Source organism: Eptatretus burgeri, chromosome 10, assembly GCF_056783735.1.
Source record: "Eptatretus burgeri isolate ZD-2024b chromosome 10, Ebu_testis_v1, whole genome shotgun sequence".
Taxonomy (NCBI): domain Eukaryota; kingdom Metazoa; phylum Chordata; class Myxini; order Myxiniformes; family Myxinidae; genus Eptatretus; species Eptatretus burgeri.
In genome coordinates this window covers 82029514-82043372 of record NC_140970.1, presented here as the reverse complement: position 1 = coordinate 82043372, position 13859 = coordinate 82029514, and the positions used below count along the sequence as shown (strand labels likewise).

The 13859-nt window shown below is 42.3% G+C and overlaps 1 protein-coding gene and 1 pseudogene across 8 annotated transcripts in view; both read right to left on the bottom strand.

Moving 5' to 3' along the window:
• Positions 1 to 13859, bottom strand: part of LOC147018977 (plasma membrane calcium-transporting ATPase 3-like) — a 330377-nt gene that overhangs the window by 81892 nt on the left and 234626 nt on the right. For all 8 annotated transcript variants that reach the window (XR_015062602.1, XM_085899110.1, XM_085899109.1 and 5 more), the window contains 5 exons: positions 9322 to 9372; positions 8238 to 8405; positions 7389 to 7603; positions 6927 to 7169; positions 5769 to 5864 (listed from right to left, as the gene is read on the bottom strand). Coding sequence is in view for 7 of the 8 variants with exons in the window: in XM_085899110.1 (XP_085755236.1) it covers positions 5769 to 5864; positions 6927 to 7169; positions 7389 to 7603; positions 8238 to 8405; positions 9322 to 9372 (773 nt within the window). In the remaining variant the exon portion in view is untranslated. The remainder of the gene's footprint in view (positions 1 to 5768; positions 5865 to 6926; positions 7170 to 7388; positions 7604 to 8237; positions 8406 to 9321; positions 9373 to 13859) is intronic.
• LOC147018978 (uncharacterized) lies at positions 792 to 3196 on the bottom strand (annotated as a pseudogene).

Genomic DNA, 13859 nt, shown 5'->3' with positions numbered 1-13859 from the left:
GCTTCTGGGTCTCACTATCTGCCATGACCTTTCCTGGGAAAGCGACATTTCAAACCTCGCCTCCAAAGCCAGTCGCCGACTGGGAATCCTCCGTCGTGCAAAGTCCGTCCTCGGCCCTCCTGAGCTCCTGACCACTTACAAAGCTTTTGTCCATAGCCTGATGGAGTACAGCTCTCCCCTCTGGGCTGGTGATCCTGCCTCCCACCTTTCTCGGCTTCACGCTGTAGAAACCAAGGCATTTAGGATAATCGGCATCTCCCGCAATGAGGCTGTCTTTGGGCCTCTCACTCAATCACCGCAGGTTGGTCGGTGGTATTTCTGTCTTCTACCGTCTCCTCTCCAGCCTTGCCCCCCCTGCTCTCTCTGCGATTTGTCCCCACCACATTTCCACAGGGCTCTCAAGGTCCGCCAACAACCCCCTTCTGGTAAAACTACCAAAATCACGAATCACTGCTCACCTTCACTCTTTCATTCCTCTTTTTTCCTGCCTTTGGAATAATCTCCCTCACTCTATTCTTTCCCATTCTTCCCTCCAGGCTTTCAAAACAGCTGTTCACCACCACCTCCTATCATCCCCCATCCAAATCCTCGATCTTTTCTACCCCCGATAATCCACCCAAGCCCACGTCCTTCAATTCCCCTGCTTTCCTTCCTGAAAGTCCCTGTAATGCCCATCTTCTATTCCCCATGTTCCCCATCCCATCCCTCTCCCTTCCACAGTTCACCTATTGTGTCTGTTCCCCACTGTTTTGTCCCTCCCACTCCCGCCCCTCTTCTCTCATGCCCCCTTTGCTGTGCGTTGTGTGTTTGCTCTCATACGAGCCTTGACAGGGTATACAAAAAAAAATAATAATAATAAAAAAAAAAACTTGATAGGGAAATCTGCCCCATTGTGAGTGATTCAGAAACAACACTTCACGTTTACACTTTTCCTTTCAATATAGTCAGCATAGGCACTGTTCAGACATGTTCAGACGTGTGTGACACTTGCTCTTGTGCTTGTGGGTGGAATTGATCTTCCGTTGTGGGAACCAGCAGTAATCACCCATCATGTTTGGGTTGAACCAGCCTTGATATCTAGTTTCCATGACCGAAATGTCTTGGTGGAACCTTTCACCATGCTCATCGCTTCCCTCGCCCAGATTAGGTGGGAAGAAATCAAGATGAGAATGCAAGAAGTGCGTTTTAAGAGACATCCTTCAGCCCATTCGCTGATAAGCCTTCAGCATGTTGTCCACAATTCCGCATACTGTTCAGCTCTATGATTCCCAAGACAGTTCTGCACAACCAACACAAATGCTTTCCATGCTGCAAACTCAAGTGGGTTCAGTTTATTTTTGAACTCGGGATCACACATCAGTTCTCGGATCTGGGGCCCAACGAAAATGCCCGCTTTGAGTTTAGCATCAGTTTTCTCTGCGCCAAACTACTCTCTGAGATATTGGAAGCCATTACCGTCATGATCCAATGCCTTTACAAAGTTTTCACAAGGCCAAGTTTGATGTGAAGTGGTGGAAGGTAGACTTTTTGTGGGTCTACCAATGACATGATGCACATTGTACCTGCCAACTATGTGTTCATGCCTTTCAGGCCGTCTTTTACAACACAACGATTGCTGTCATCATGGCTGTTCCATAGGCACAAGAAGCACATGTATTTTGTGCACCCCAGCTGCAGTCCTAGGAGGAGAGAAATCACTTTAACATCACTGCAAAATGTCCCAATTATGATCTGAGTAATTAATCACATTTAGAAGGATTTCCATGGACTCGTACGTCTCCTTCATGCCGACAGCATGAGCTGCAGGAACAGAAGGTTTTTTGTTACCATTGTGCAACAAAACAGCTTTGAGGCTCACTTTGCTGGAGTCTACGAAGAGTCTCCATTCATCAGGCACATATTTGTTTCCCAGCTCATGTAATTGGCCATTAGCATCAGCACAGAAACAAACATCATTTTCTATCTTAAAAAAGGCAGCTACGTTTGTGTAGCAATCACAGAAGTGGGACGTTTTGGTTCCTTCCTCTCGAAGATTCCATTGCTGTAGTCTGGAGCCCAACATTTCAGCCTTCTCCTTTGACAATGACAGGTCTCTCACCAGATCGTTTAATTCTTCTTGATTTAACAAGTGTGGCTTCTTTTCTGCAGACTCAGGTTCGTACAGTTCATCCATATCACCCGTAGCATCGTCAGAGTTGTCATTGCTTTCATCTGCAGCAGCTTCTGATAGAACTGGCACAGAATAATCCAAGTCATGGGGGACCGGCTTCAGAGCAGATTTACAATGTGGATATACAATTTTGACTTGTTTTTCGTTGAGAAACTAGCAATATTTGTCATACAAAAGTAGCAGTCAGAGTGATGATTTGTTGGCTCACACCATATCATTGGTACAGCAAAAGGCATTCCCTTCCTTTTGCCACTCAACCACTGCGTAAGCCTTGAGTTACACACAGTGCAGCAAACATGAGGTGTCCAGCTCTTGTCTTGGTCTCTAACTTTACATTCAAAATAATACTTGTAAAGCAGCTTTCACCCTTTTGCTAAGGTTCTTGTGCTGGCTACATGGAGTGTATTTCCTATAGATCACGGGTTCCCAACCGGGGGGAAATTTCCCCCAGGGGGGAAATTTGGGTGTTTCAGGGGGAAATTCTAGTCTGGAATTAAAATTCTAGAAATTATCAGAAAATAATTAGAAAATAATTTCCAGTAATAGCCTTCTGTTCTTCTCTTCTCAGGAGTACCCGTTTCCTGAACTTTACCCGCTTTCATTCTTATGTTTTATTTTCTTTCTTCTTTTTTAGTTTGTTCTTTTCTATTACATGTCTTAATATGATCTCTCTTGTTCTTTTCAGGTCCGCATGTGATCATGTCGAAAAAACGGATATATTCAGAAGCATATCTAGACTTCGGTTTTACGTTCGTTGTGAATAACGGGGAACATCTGCCACAATGTGTCATCTGCACAAAGACCTTGGGGAATGGTAGCATGAAGCCATTCCAGATGAAGCAACACCTTCAAGGATGCCATCCCGAACTACAGAACAAGGATCGTGAATACTTCAAGCTGAAACAAAATTATCTGAAGAAGATGAGACTGGACTCAACTGGAACGTTTCGTCAGCAAACGGACGCTATTGTGAAAGCGTCATACGAAGTCTCGTAACAAGATTGCGAGGGAGAAGAAACCACACACAATTGGTGAAACATTGGTGAAGCCCTTTATGCTGCAGTGCGTGAAGTTGGTCCTTGGTGAGGCTGCCCACAACAAGATGACCCAGATTTCCCTTTCAAACAACACCATTCGGTCACGGATCAATGATATGGCTGAGAGCATCAAGAACCAAGTTGTTCAGAAGGTTCGAGGGTCACATTTTTTTTTCGATTCAACTCGACGAATCGACAGATGTTGCGAATCTGTCCCAGCTGTTGGTCTTTGTTCGTTATACCACCGAAAAAGGAATTGCAGAAGAATTCCTCTTCTGCAAACCTCTCCAGACCACGACCAAAGCTCAGGATGTGATGGACCTTATCAATGACTTTTTCGAAGACAGCAACATCAGCTGGGAGTCTCTGGTTGGGGTGTACACGGATGGTGCCCCAGCCATGCTCGGCTCTCGATCGGGGTTCGTCACGCTCGTCAAGCAAAAGAATCCGGCAGTGGAATCGACACACTGTCTGATCCACAAAGAGGCACTTGTTTCGAGAACTCTCCCCAAGAACTTCAAGCAGCATCTCGAGACTGTCATCAAAGTCGTCAACTTTATCAAGGGTTCCGCTCTGAACACTCGGGTGTTCCGTCGGCTCTGTGAAGGCATGGAAGCCGACCACGAATCGTTGCTGTTTCATACTCAGGTGAGGTGGCTCTCAAAGGGAAACATGTTGCAGCGAGTCCTGGAATTGTTTGATGAGGTGGTAGCCTTCCTTCGCGCCCAAGAGAATGTTGTGCTTCTGGAGGCGTTGAAGGGTGAGTTTTTCTGTGTGCGGCTGTCCTACTTGTCCGATATTTTCAGTGCATTGAACGAGCTCAACAGGAAACTGCAGGGCAAAGGGACCAACATTCTTTTTCAGTCGGACAAGATCAGAGCTTTCGTGGCTAAACTAGAACTGTGGAAGAAAAGAGCGGGGAGTGGAAGTTTTTCCTCATTCCTCGCTCTGAACGAATGTGTGGAGGAAATGGAGGATGGTCTGCCTGATCCAATAGCCGAGGATATCAAACAACACCTCGAAGGCTTGGAGGAAGAATTCAAGTATTACTTCCCGGGGATCACAAACGAGAGCAACGAGAACAAGCTTATCAGAGACCCATTTCAGAGGAACGTTGATGATGTGCCAGAAGCGTGGCAGGAAGAGTTCCTGGACTTGAAAAACGACTCTACAGCGAAGGATGCCTTCCAGAATATGGAACTGGAAGAGTTTTGGACCCAAGTCCGAGGAACCTACCCGCTTCTTGCGACCAATGCTCTGCGGATATTGGTCCAGTTTTCTTCCACCTACCTGTGTGAGACAGGATTTTCGGCACTGGTACACCTCAAAACAAAGGCATGCAACAAGTTGGAGGTGGAGGCGGATCTTCGCTGTGCGCTCTCCATAACTCCCGCAGACATTGAAGGACTCGTGAACGGCAAACAATGCCAGAAGTCACACTAAAATGCTGTGTTCTTATTCAATACAATTTAATGTTAGCTGTGTTAGTGCATTTGAAAAATAAATTAGTAAATAGTCTCAGTGTGTTTTAACTGTTCTTTCTCTCATACACATGAAGGGGGAAATCTGGATGGTTGAATTGGGTGCAGGGGGAAATGACAGAAAAAAGGTTGGGAACCACTGCGTTCGATATAACAAAAGTTATCAGGGTGATTCACACAGCCTCGCCTATTCATGATGCCTGTAGTAACATATGCCTAACCTGAAAATATGCAGAAAAATATTTTAGGTAATAACCTGACAATATATAGATACTATTAGCATGATATGAATTCCAAACTTTATACATTCTTAAAATATATACATTGCATTTAAACATTTTATTATTAAGTTATTAATAATAACTGTAACCAGGTCGTTTACGAGTCATTCGGCACATGGCGCCCCACCGTCGTGCTGTGCGAGCGACGCTCGGAGAGGGTCGCACTGCAAGATTCATCGGGCGACCCTCAAAACCGATGCCGTGCGGAGGACCGTGCCGGAAGCCGCCCTCCGAAACTCGGAGGGGACCGCCGGCTCAAGAGTCGTATACGCTGTCCCGGCCGAAGCCCCACGCGCAACGGTATCGCCGTGCCCAAGGAGGGATTCTGACTTAGAGGCGTTCAGCCATAATCCCTTAGATGGTAGCTTCGCGCCACTGGCTGCTCAGCCAGATGCACGCGCCAAGTGTCTGAACCCGCGGTTCCTCTCATACTGAGCGGGGTTGCTGTCCCGGCGACAAAAGCATCAGTAGGGTAAAACTAGCCTGTCTCACGACGGTCTACTACTGTTGGACCATACAGTATGTATAACTCAAAATCCTGACGTGATGAGAAAATTCTGACTTCAGATTCAGAATCAGCAGACTCGATTTAGTCCAGAACATATGTTTCCATCCCAGTAGCAAAATCTTTGTTGTCCAGTGATTTTTAGTCATAAATGACTTTAAAGCCCAATGATTGCACAATATGCTTGCAGTATGCCAAAATCAGAGATTTGGAAAATAAATGAAAATTAAAAAAAAAAGAAAAAAGAATAAAAATTATTTCCCAGCCATTATGAAAGGAATGCAGATTGTGTACCTCATAACTGCGATTGAGCTTCTTCACCATGTCCAACAAGGCACACTCCGTTTTGTTACCAATGTGTCGTGGGAGGCCACCGTCTTTTTCTGGTTCCTGCAATGACAGACAGTGGGTGTAAAAGAGGGAGATGACAAGATCGTATCTTTTTTTTTTATTCGGAGATGACAAGATCGTGTTTCCGGGTTGTCCGTCTGTTTGTCCGTCCGTCAGTTCGGATTTTCGTTTTACGCGATAACTCAAGAAGCAAATTGTAGAATTTCATCAAACTTGGTACAAAGGTAAAGTAAGACAAGGCAATTAAGCGATTACATTTTGGGCCAGATGTGATAAAGGTCAAGGGTCAAAGGTCAAGGTCAAACTCTGAAATTTTACTGTTTATGCCCTAACTCAAGAAATATTGTCCGTCCGTCAGTTCAGATTTTCGTTTACGCGATAACTCAAGAAGCAAATTGTAGAATTTCATCAAACTTGGCACAAAGGTAAAGTTCGACAGGGCAATTAACTGATTAGATTTTGGGCCAGATACGATAAAGGTCAAGGGTCAAATATGTCAATACTCAAGTGTTTGTGCGGGAGAGTGGAGGCATACCCGTCGACTGCGCGCAGTAAAATTACTCTAGTTTACTGCATGTATTGAGGCTCGTAGAAAAACTGAAACACAAAGGATAGCTGACAGACCGATAGTGGGACTGAGGGGAGCAAGTGGACAAACGGCATACAGACACTTCAGCAAGAGTAAATAGGTCAAGGGGAAGTAAGAAGAGAAATCAACAATATAGATGTCAAAGGCAAGCGAGGCAAAATATCACCAAACGATGTAATTAATACTGCTCTTGCACCTCCTTGCCATGTGGTGAGCATAATTACTGTTTGGTAAATTTCTGCCCAACCGTTTATGAGATAACGTGATGGATGAGTAGAGAGACAGACAGACAGAGAAAAGACAGAGAGATGGAGCCAATTACAATATCCCACTGTTTTTTTTTTTCAAAAAGTGTGTGGATAATCAATCAATCAGTTAGAGTGACAATAGTGGAAGGAGGTGAAAACAAGGAAGGAGGTCAAAAGTAAGCTTGAAGAGATATGGGTATGAGGAAATGGCATGCAATTTATAAGGAAGAGAAAGAGGAAAGATGACAGGCATCGTTTTCTTACCAAGATTTTTGTGGTGTATGCCGAATTAATGGAAATTCCATTGACGAGAATGTCCAAGGTAACTTCTGGTATATCATTTGGGGTTGGCAATTTTTTATGATGCATTTCCACCATGTAAGCTTGCACAACTGTCATTCGATTGGTGGTAAGTGTGCCCGTCTTGTCTGAGCAGATAGCTGTGGCATTGCCCATGGTCTCACATGCATCTAGATGGCGTACCAGGTTATTGTCCTTCATCATTTTCTAGTGGGTAGAGAGTAGAGAGATATTTCATACATACATATATATATATATATATATATATATATATATATATATATATATATATATATATATATATATATATATATATATATATACACACATACAGCAGATATGTATTTTCTTTCTTCACACAAAATATTACATCATAAAGAAAGTTGCATCCTGAACACCTTCATTCTATGTGGTCTACAACAATACCTTTACAGAGTAGGCGAGGGAGATTGTGACGGCAAGTGGCAATCCCTCTGGCACGGCAACCACAAGCACGGTGACCCCAATGATGAAAAACTTCACAAAGTACTGGATGTAGATGGGTGTGCATTGTTTTTGCCAAGATAGACCGTGCGTACCAAATGTATCAATGACGAAGACAATGATGAGGATTACAACGGTCACCAATGCCATTATAAGACCTGGTGATACAAGGATAAAGACAGAAAAAGAGAGAGACGGATGTGGTAATGCAAAGCTTCGCTTGTTGGCAAAACAAACAGCAAAGGTAAATAAATAAACAGTTAAATACCACAAATGCCAGTAACCAAGTCGGGAAAATATCTATAACAAATATTTTCAAGTGTTTGTGCGTTATTCTTTCACGGATGAACTGTAGCATGTAGCGGCCCAAAACTTTGGGCGTAGGTACTTCAGAATCTGGCCAAGGTTTTAAACTACCACACGTTGACCTTGACATACATTTTTAGGCCACCAAAGGCTGTTATGAAGTGTATATTGGGATGTGGAGTCAGGCAGTGCTACCTCTGGCAAAAGGTAACCACCATGAGGCCAATAACTCCATTGCTTTGCAATGTCCAACATATCACAAAACCACCGCCGGGAAAGCGCTTGGTATCCCCCCCTCCCACCAGGGCAGTGCTGGGTATCCCCTGGTAGTTATTTCATAAATAAGTAAGAAATAATTAAGTATTTTACAACTAGGACAACAAAAGCGAGTGAAATCCTCGACATCTGCCTAATGTCCACCACCCATTAAATTATAAAATCATTCTTCATCAAAGCTTGGAGTGATTTAGGACTGTGCCACCATACCGGCTTTGCCAATCTGAACAGCAAGCTTTGTAAGTTTTCCTTGCAGGACAGACTTTTCTTTCTTTGTGCTTGACGAATGGACTTTCTTTGAAATTTCCTCCGTCTCGGCACGCTCGTTTCCACGCAACGTTTCCATCTCCTCAGGTGCTGCTCCATCTGCAGCTTTCCCTGAAAACAACAGAGCAAAATTAATTTCAATGTATCTTTGCTGCACACAATTTTCACAAAAACCCACGATCGTCCTCAATCAATACAATTTCTACCACAGAACCCTCTCTTGCACACCTCACAGTATAGCTCTGCCTAATCATGAGATGCCAAGCAACCCTTTCATCTGCAAAATCAACTGTCTTATATATTGCGTCCATTCTATGAATTTTTCGAAACAAACTTCACATAAAGCAACCAATGGAATGGATTTACAAATCTTAATAATTATGAAACTACAGCAAAGTCGATGGCATGCCATTGCAAATCCCCATGCTTCCCACCGAAAGCAACTAACAAAGTTGAAAGATGGCAAAAGTTTCCACCAGGAATCACCCAATATCAAATATTGAGCGAAAAATAAATTTCCATTTTGACACCTCCCCCCAAGGGCATGGAGTCAAATCCCCAAAAAATCGTTAGACATTTCATCCGCTCCCCAACGTTGATTGCCAATACAAAGTTTCATTTTAAAAAATGTTTAAAATGCACCTGTAATCGCATTTTTTTTGGTATTTGACCTTTTGACACCACCCCAGGGGGTGAGGCCAAAAATGATACTGCTTGCACACCTTTTTGCCATGCGATGATCACAAGTACCAAGTTTGGTGAACTTCTGCACAACCGTTTCGGAAGAGATAGCATGAGGGATGGACAGATGGAGCAGATTCCAACATCCCCCCCCAGCTCGCCCCGTTATATTTTTTTCAAAAAGCATGGGGATAATAAATGAGAATCTTTCAATGAAAACTTAAAGCATGCACCTCACAAGTAAATGATTCATTTGACAGAGGTGAGAGCGAGTGTACTTTCTGTACAAATAATTCGTACGAACTCGAATGCGAGTGCATTAGAAAGGAAAATTATGCAGAATCACCTTTATTACGCCCAGCTTCTACCGCTGACACAGCTGGTTCACACTTCTTCCCTGTGGATGGAAAAAAAACAGGTGGATGTCATTTCACGGTGGCCTCATGCAGATTGTGGCCATATGGAAGGTTGATAAATTATCTTCCTACAATGACCTTGACACGGGTTGGGAGATGCTGAAACGAAACAAGATAACCCCCAAAAAACTAAGTAGACAGACATTTTGAGACAAAACCAAAATCTATGCATTTTCTCCATGACATATGATGTATCAAATCAGGTGAGGTGTCATCTTCATCCCGGACAGAAGGTTGGCTGCCGTGAATCAGCTCTGTCAACAGTCATGATTTGACCAAGATAATATGACGTATAGCAGTTCTTAAAATCAATCCTGAAAAATATTTGTAATTTTAGTAGGGAGTTGCTTTAATAAACGAGGTGGAGAGAAGATTCAGTCTTAGTGTTTGATATACAATGAAACGGAAGACCAAGAAAGAACCCAAAGAATTAATACTTGACTTGTCTGACTGTTCTCTCCCATATATTATTTGACTGCACAACCTGCAAAAGGGAGGTTAAAAAAGAGAATAGTCCTAAATCTTATCCCAGCCAAAAATGAAATTCCCAAATGTACAAACACTCCCATTGAAAACTGTTATCCCAAAAAAGAGAGTCACGACATTTGCTTTCCCATTCACTACTTCTTCTCCCTCCCTCTTTCCTCATGAATGATCTTTATCCCTCCTCTTCTCCATAAATTCTGCCCATAAAATTCGGGCAATGGTTTAAAAGCATGACATCTAGAAAACAGTGCCAAGTAAAACGAAAGGCAAATTACAATGACAGCAAGTAAAGCACCGTCGGTTTTCACTCAAAATCATAACAATGGTGTTTCCATAGCGACAAAAGATATAGCAATACTTGTGAAAAACTTGAAAAAAAGAAGAGGACATTTGACCAATCATCCTCAAGTGCTGTATCCATCATATTACTTACTTCAATGTTTGAACCATATTCTTATCATTACAGATAACTCAACATTACACATTCCTTTTATATAATCGATGTACTGTTGGACCCCGGTATTCACGGATTCGCTATTCGTGGACCCCGTGTATTTGTGGGTCATAAAGTGTGACCTGCTTTGACATTCATGCTTCACGTATTCAGTTTTTTATATTTTTTCTTATTTTTATTTTTCTAGACTTCAGGACTGGTCTCCTTTCTCCAAATGCCAAAATGGAAATCAGCCAACATCACAGCATTACATAAAAACGGGCAAAAACGGATCCCCTTAACTACAGCTCAATTCGCTTACTATACTTCCAATCTTCAGCAAAGTCATGGAATCCATCATCACAGTTGACATAAAAATCATTCCATTTCCCCAAAAGCCTCATCTCAGATCATCAATTCAGATTCAGACTGAGTCAATCTACCAAAGGCATGCTGCTTCTACTTTCACAACAATGGTGGAGGCCCTCAATATCAGACACGAGATCAGGGAGGTCTCTCTGGACATGTCTTGAGGTTTTGATACAATCTGGCATCAACAACTTTATCGTTAAACCGTTACGACCTATTCCATGTCAAGGCATTGTTGAGCAGGCCAAAAAAAAAATAAACCAATGTCACCCGCAGGGTGACCCATATCTTGCCAAAAGGTGACCACGTGTGACTTCTTTAAGGTCACACTGAGGTGAACAGAGCTGCTATCCACCAGGAGCGACTCCTTGAGGAATATCTGCCTACGAGAGATTCCGATGAGAATCGTTCTACAGAGTAACCATGAAAAATATGCTTTTGCCTCATAACGTCACCAAATGACGTCATAATGTCTCAAGCTTGACATATCTAGAAAGCACTCATCGAGGTGTTCAATTTGAGGTACTACACGATATGGTTCCTAAAACTTGAAAATTTGACCTTGGGGTCAAATATGTTTGACCTGAGGCGCTAACCATGAAGGTCAAGGCCAATCGCCATCAAAAATTAATCAGCTGAGCGCCAGACCATGAACTATATTTCCATGAAGTTTGAAGACGATCCGATCAAAATTACTCAAAAAAATAAGGGTTTCGTCGACTCCCCTGATTTGCGACAAAGTGACCTTGACCTTCAAAATTTTGTGCACTGAAAGGGACCTCTATAGGCCTCTGATATGCGGAGTTACAAAAGTTTCCGATGAAAACTGTGCTCTGCAGAATTTTTTATACGTGATTACAGACAAAAAAAAAAAAAAAAAACATACAAGCTGACTAACATATCTTGCAAAAACTTCGTTTTGGCAAGATAAAAAAAATATACAAACTGACTAACATATCTTGCAAAACTTCGTTTTGGCAAGATAAAAATGGTGAATCAAGACCCCAACGAGGGGCAGCGAGGTGACCAAAGATGAGCCTTGATAAAGGATAATTAAATAAGGCCGTTAATTATCTTCAAAAGGGGTGTTTAAATTAACCCAAACACCAAAATTTCACTCATGCACGACCTTGGAGTTTCCCTGGGAAACATGCAAAGTTTGGGGCCACTAGATTTCATGGCTTTGGAGTTATGGAGATGGATGGACGGACTGACTGACCGACCGACTGACTGACGGATGGACAGACGGACACACACTGACATTCATTTATGGAGACCATGGGGCACCCGTGGGGAACCCACGGGCAAAGACATGCATGACATTTGGACTGCCCATCTTCATATCTGATGCTTCACTCACGAGAGGTGAGAGAGGGAATGTGGAGAGGAGGGAGGTAGGGGATGAGGGGTGGGAGAGGGTGTGTGTGGAGTGACATACTTTTGCCTCGGCTTGATTGACTTGGGAGGATTGAATTGATTGACTTGACTCGAGTTGAGAGGGGGGAGAACCTGCCTTGACTGACTTACTTCTGTCATTTTTAAACTTGAAAGCATCGAATATACTTCACTTCACAAATTTAAAATTCCTTAAAACAAAATGTTATCGATAAATATTGGATTCCATCGTTGGTCCACATATTCAACTTATTACGTACAGTGTTTCGAAGTATTGTTTAATTATATAGTTGGAAAAGAATTATTACTCACCTGAAATAAACTCTTTCTCTGTCTCTGTATGTCGATATATATCTATGTACACTACCGGTCAAAAGTTTTAAACACCCCCATTTTTCCAGTTTTTACTGAAATTTAAGCAGTTTAATGTTTCAATGTACTCTGAAATTAAAGCGTAGAACAAATAAACAATTGCAGATAAAAAAGAAATCATGGAATCGTTTTGTTGAACAAAATTTAATCTAAATTTTTGACTCATCAAAGTAGCCTCCTTTTGCAGATATAACAGCCAAACAAACTTGTGGCATTCTTTCGACAATATAAATCAAATATTGTTCGGAAAGTTCTTCCCAACACTGTTGCAGAAATTCCCACAAATGTGTTGCACTTGTAGGTTGCTTTTCTTTCACCCTTCTGTCCAGTTCATCCCAAACCAGCTCGATGGGGTTTAAGTCTGGAGACTGTGCTGGCCATTCCATGATTTGAAACCTACCATCTTGTTCTTTTCTTCTGAGGTAGTTCTGACATAGTCTGGAGGTATGTTTTGGGTCGTTATCTTGCTGTAGGATGAACCCCTGACCAACTAGGCTTAGACCACAGGGTATTGTGTGGTGCTGCAAAATGCTGTGGTGGCCCTTTTGGTTCAGGGTGCCAGTACTCTGTGCAAGTTGCCGACTCTGGATCCAGCAAAAGAGCCCCAGATCATCACGCTTCCTCCTCCATGTTTGACAGTTGGTGTCACACACTGAGGAACCATCCTTTTGTCTACTCAATGGTATACATATAACGGCATTTCGCATATATATATATATATATATATATATATATATATATATATATATATATATATATATATATATATATATATATATATATATATATATACACAAGGAAGATGAAAAAATATAATTAGACTGCAGTTTGATCCCTCACTTCAATTTTCCCAAGCAGGAAACCCTACCCTTCCTTTTCTACTTCCCCTTGCTTCCCTCCTCCCCCTCGCTCCTTTCCTCCCCACATCGTGTCCGACCAGATACATTCAAAACTGCAATTAGAATGCATTTCTGTCTAAAAATGCCAATATTCATCCGATTTTCTCACCTTTTTCTGCAACTGAGTCTTAAACCATCTAAACGACTATAAAAAAAATGAAATCAGATATTGAATTATAGTTATGAGAAAGCCATGAGGGAGTCTGAATGTACTTTATATTGCAAGCCTTAATTTCACTAAAAATGCATTTGTGTCTTCTTAAAAACACGAATTTTTCCTCCAATTTTCTTCCTGTTTTTTTTGCAACCGAGTCTTAAACCATGTTATCGACCATGAAAATTGAAATTGGATATCGAATTAGAGTTAAGATAAAGCCGTGCGGGTGTAAGAAATTGCGAGCCTTCCAAAAGAGCTCCACGGAGTGAACAAAATGGCGGCGATTTGATGTTGAAGCCCACCCCACACATTGCCCTCCTTTCTCCAACCCCTTCCCCCTCCCTACTCCCACACATT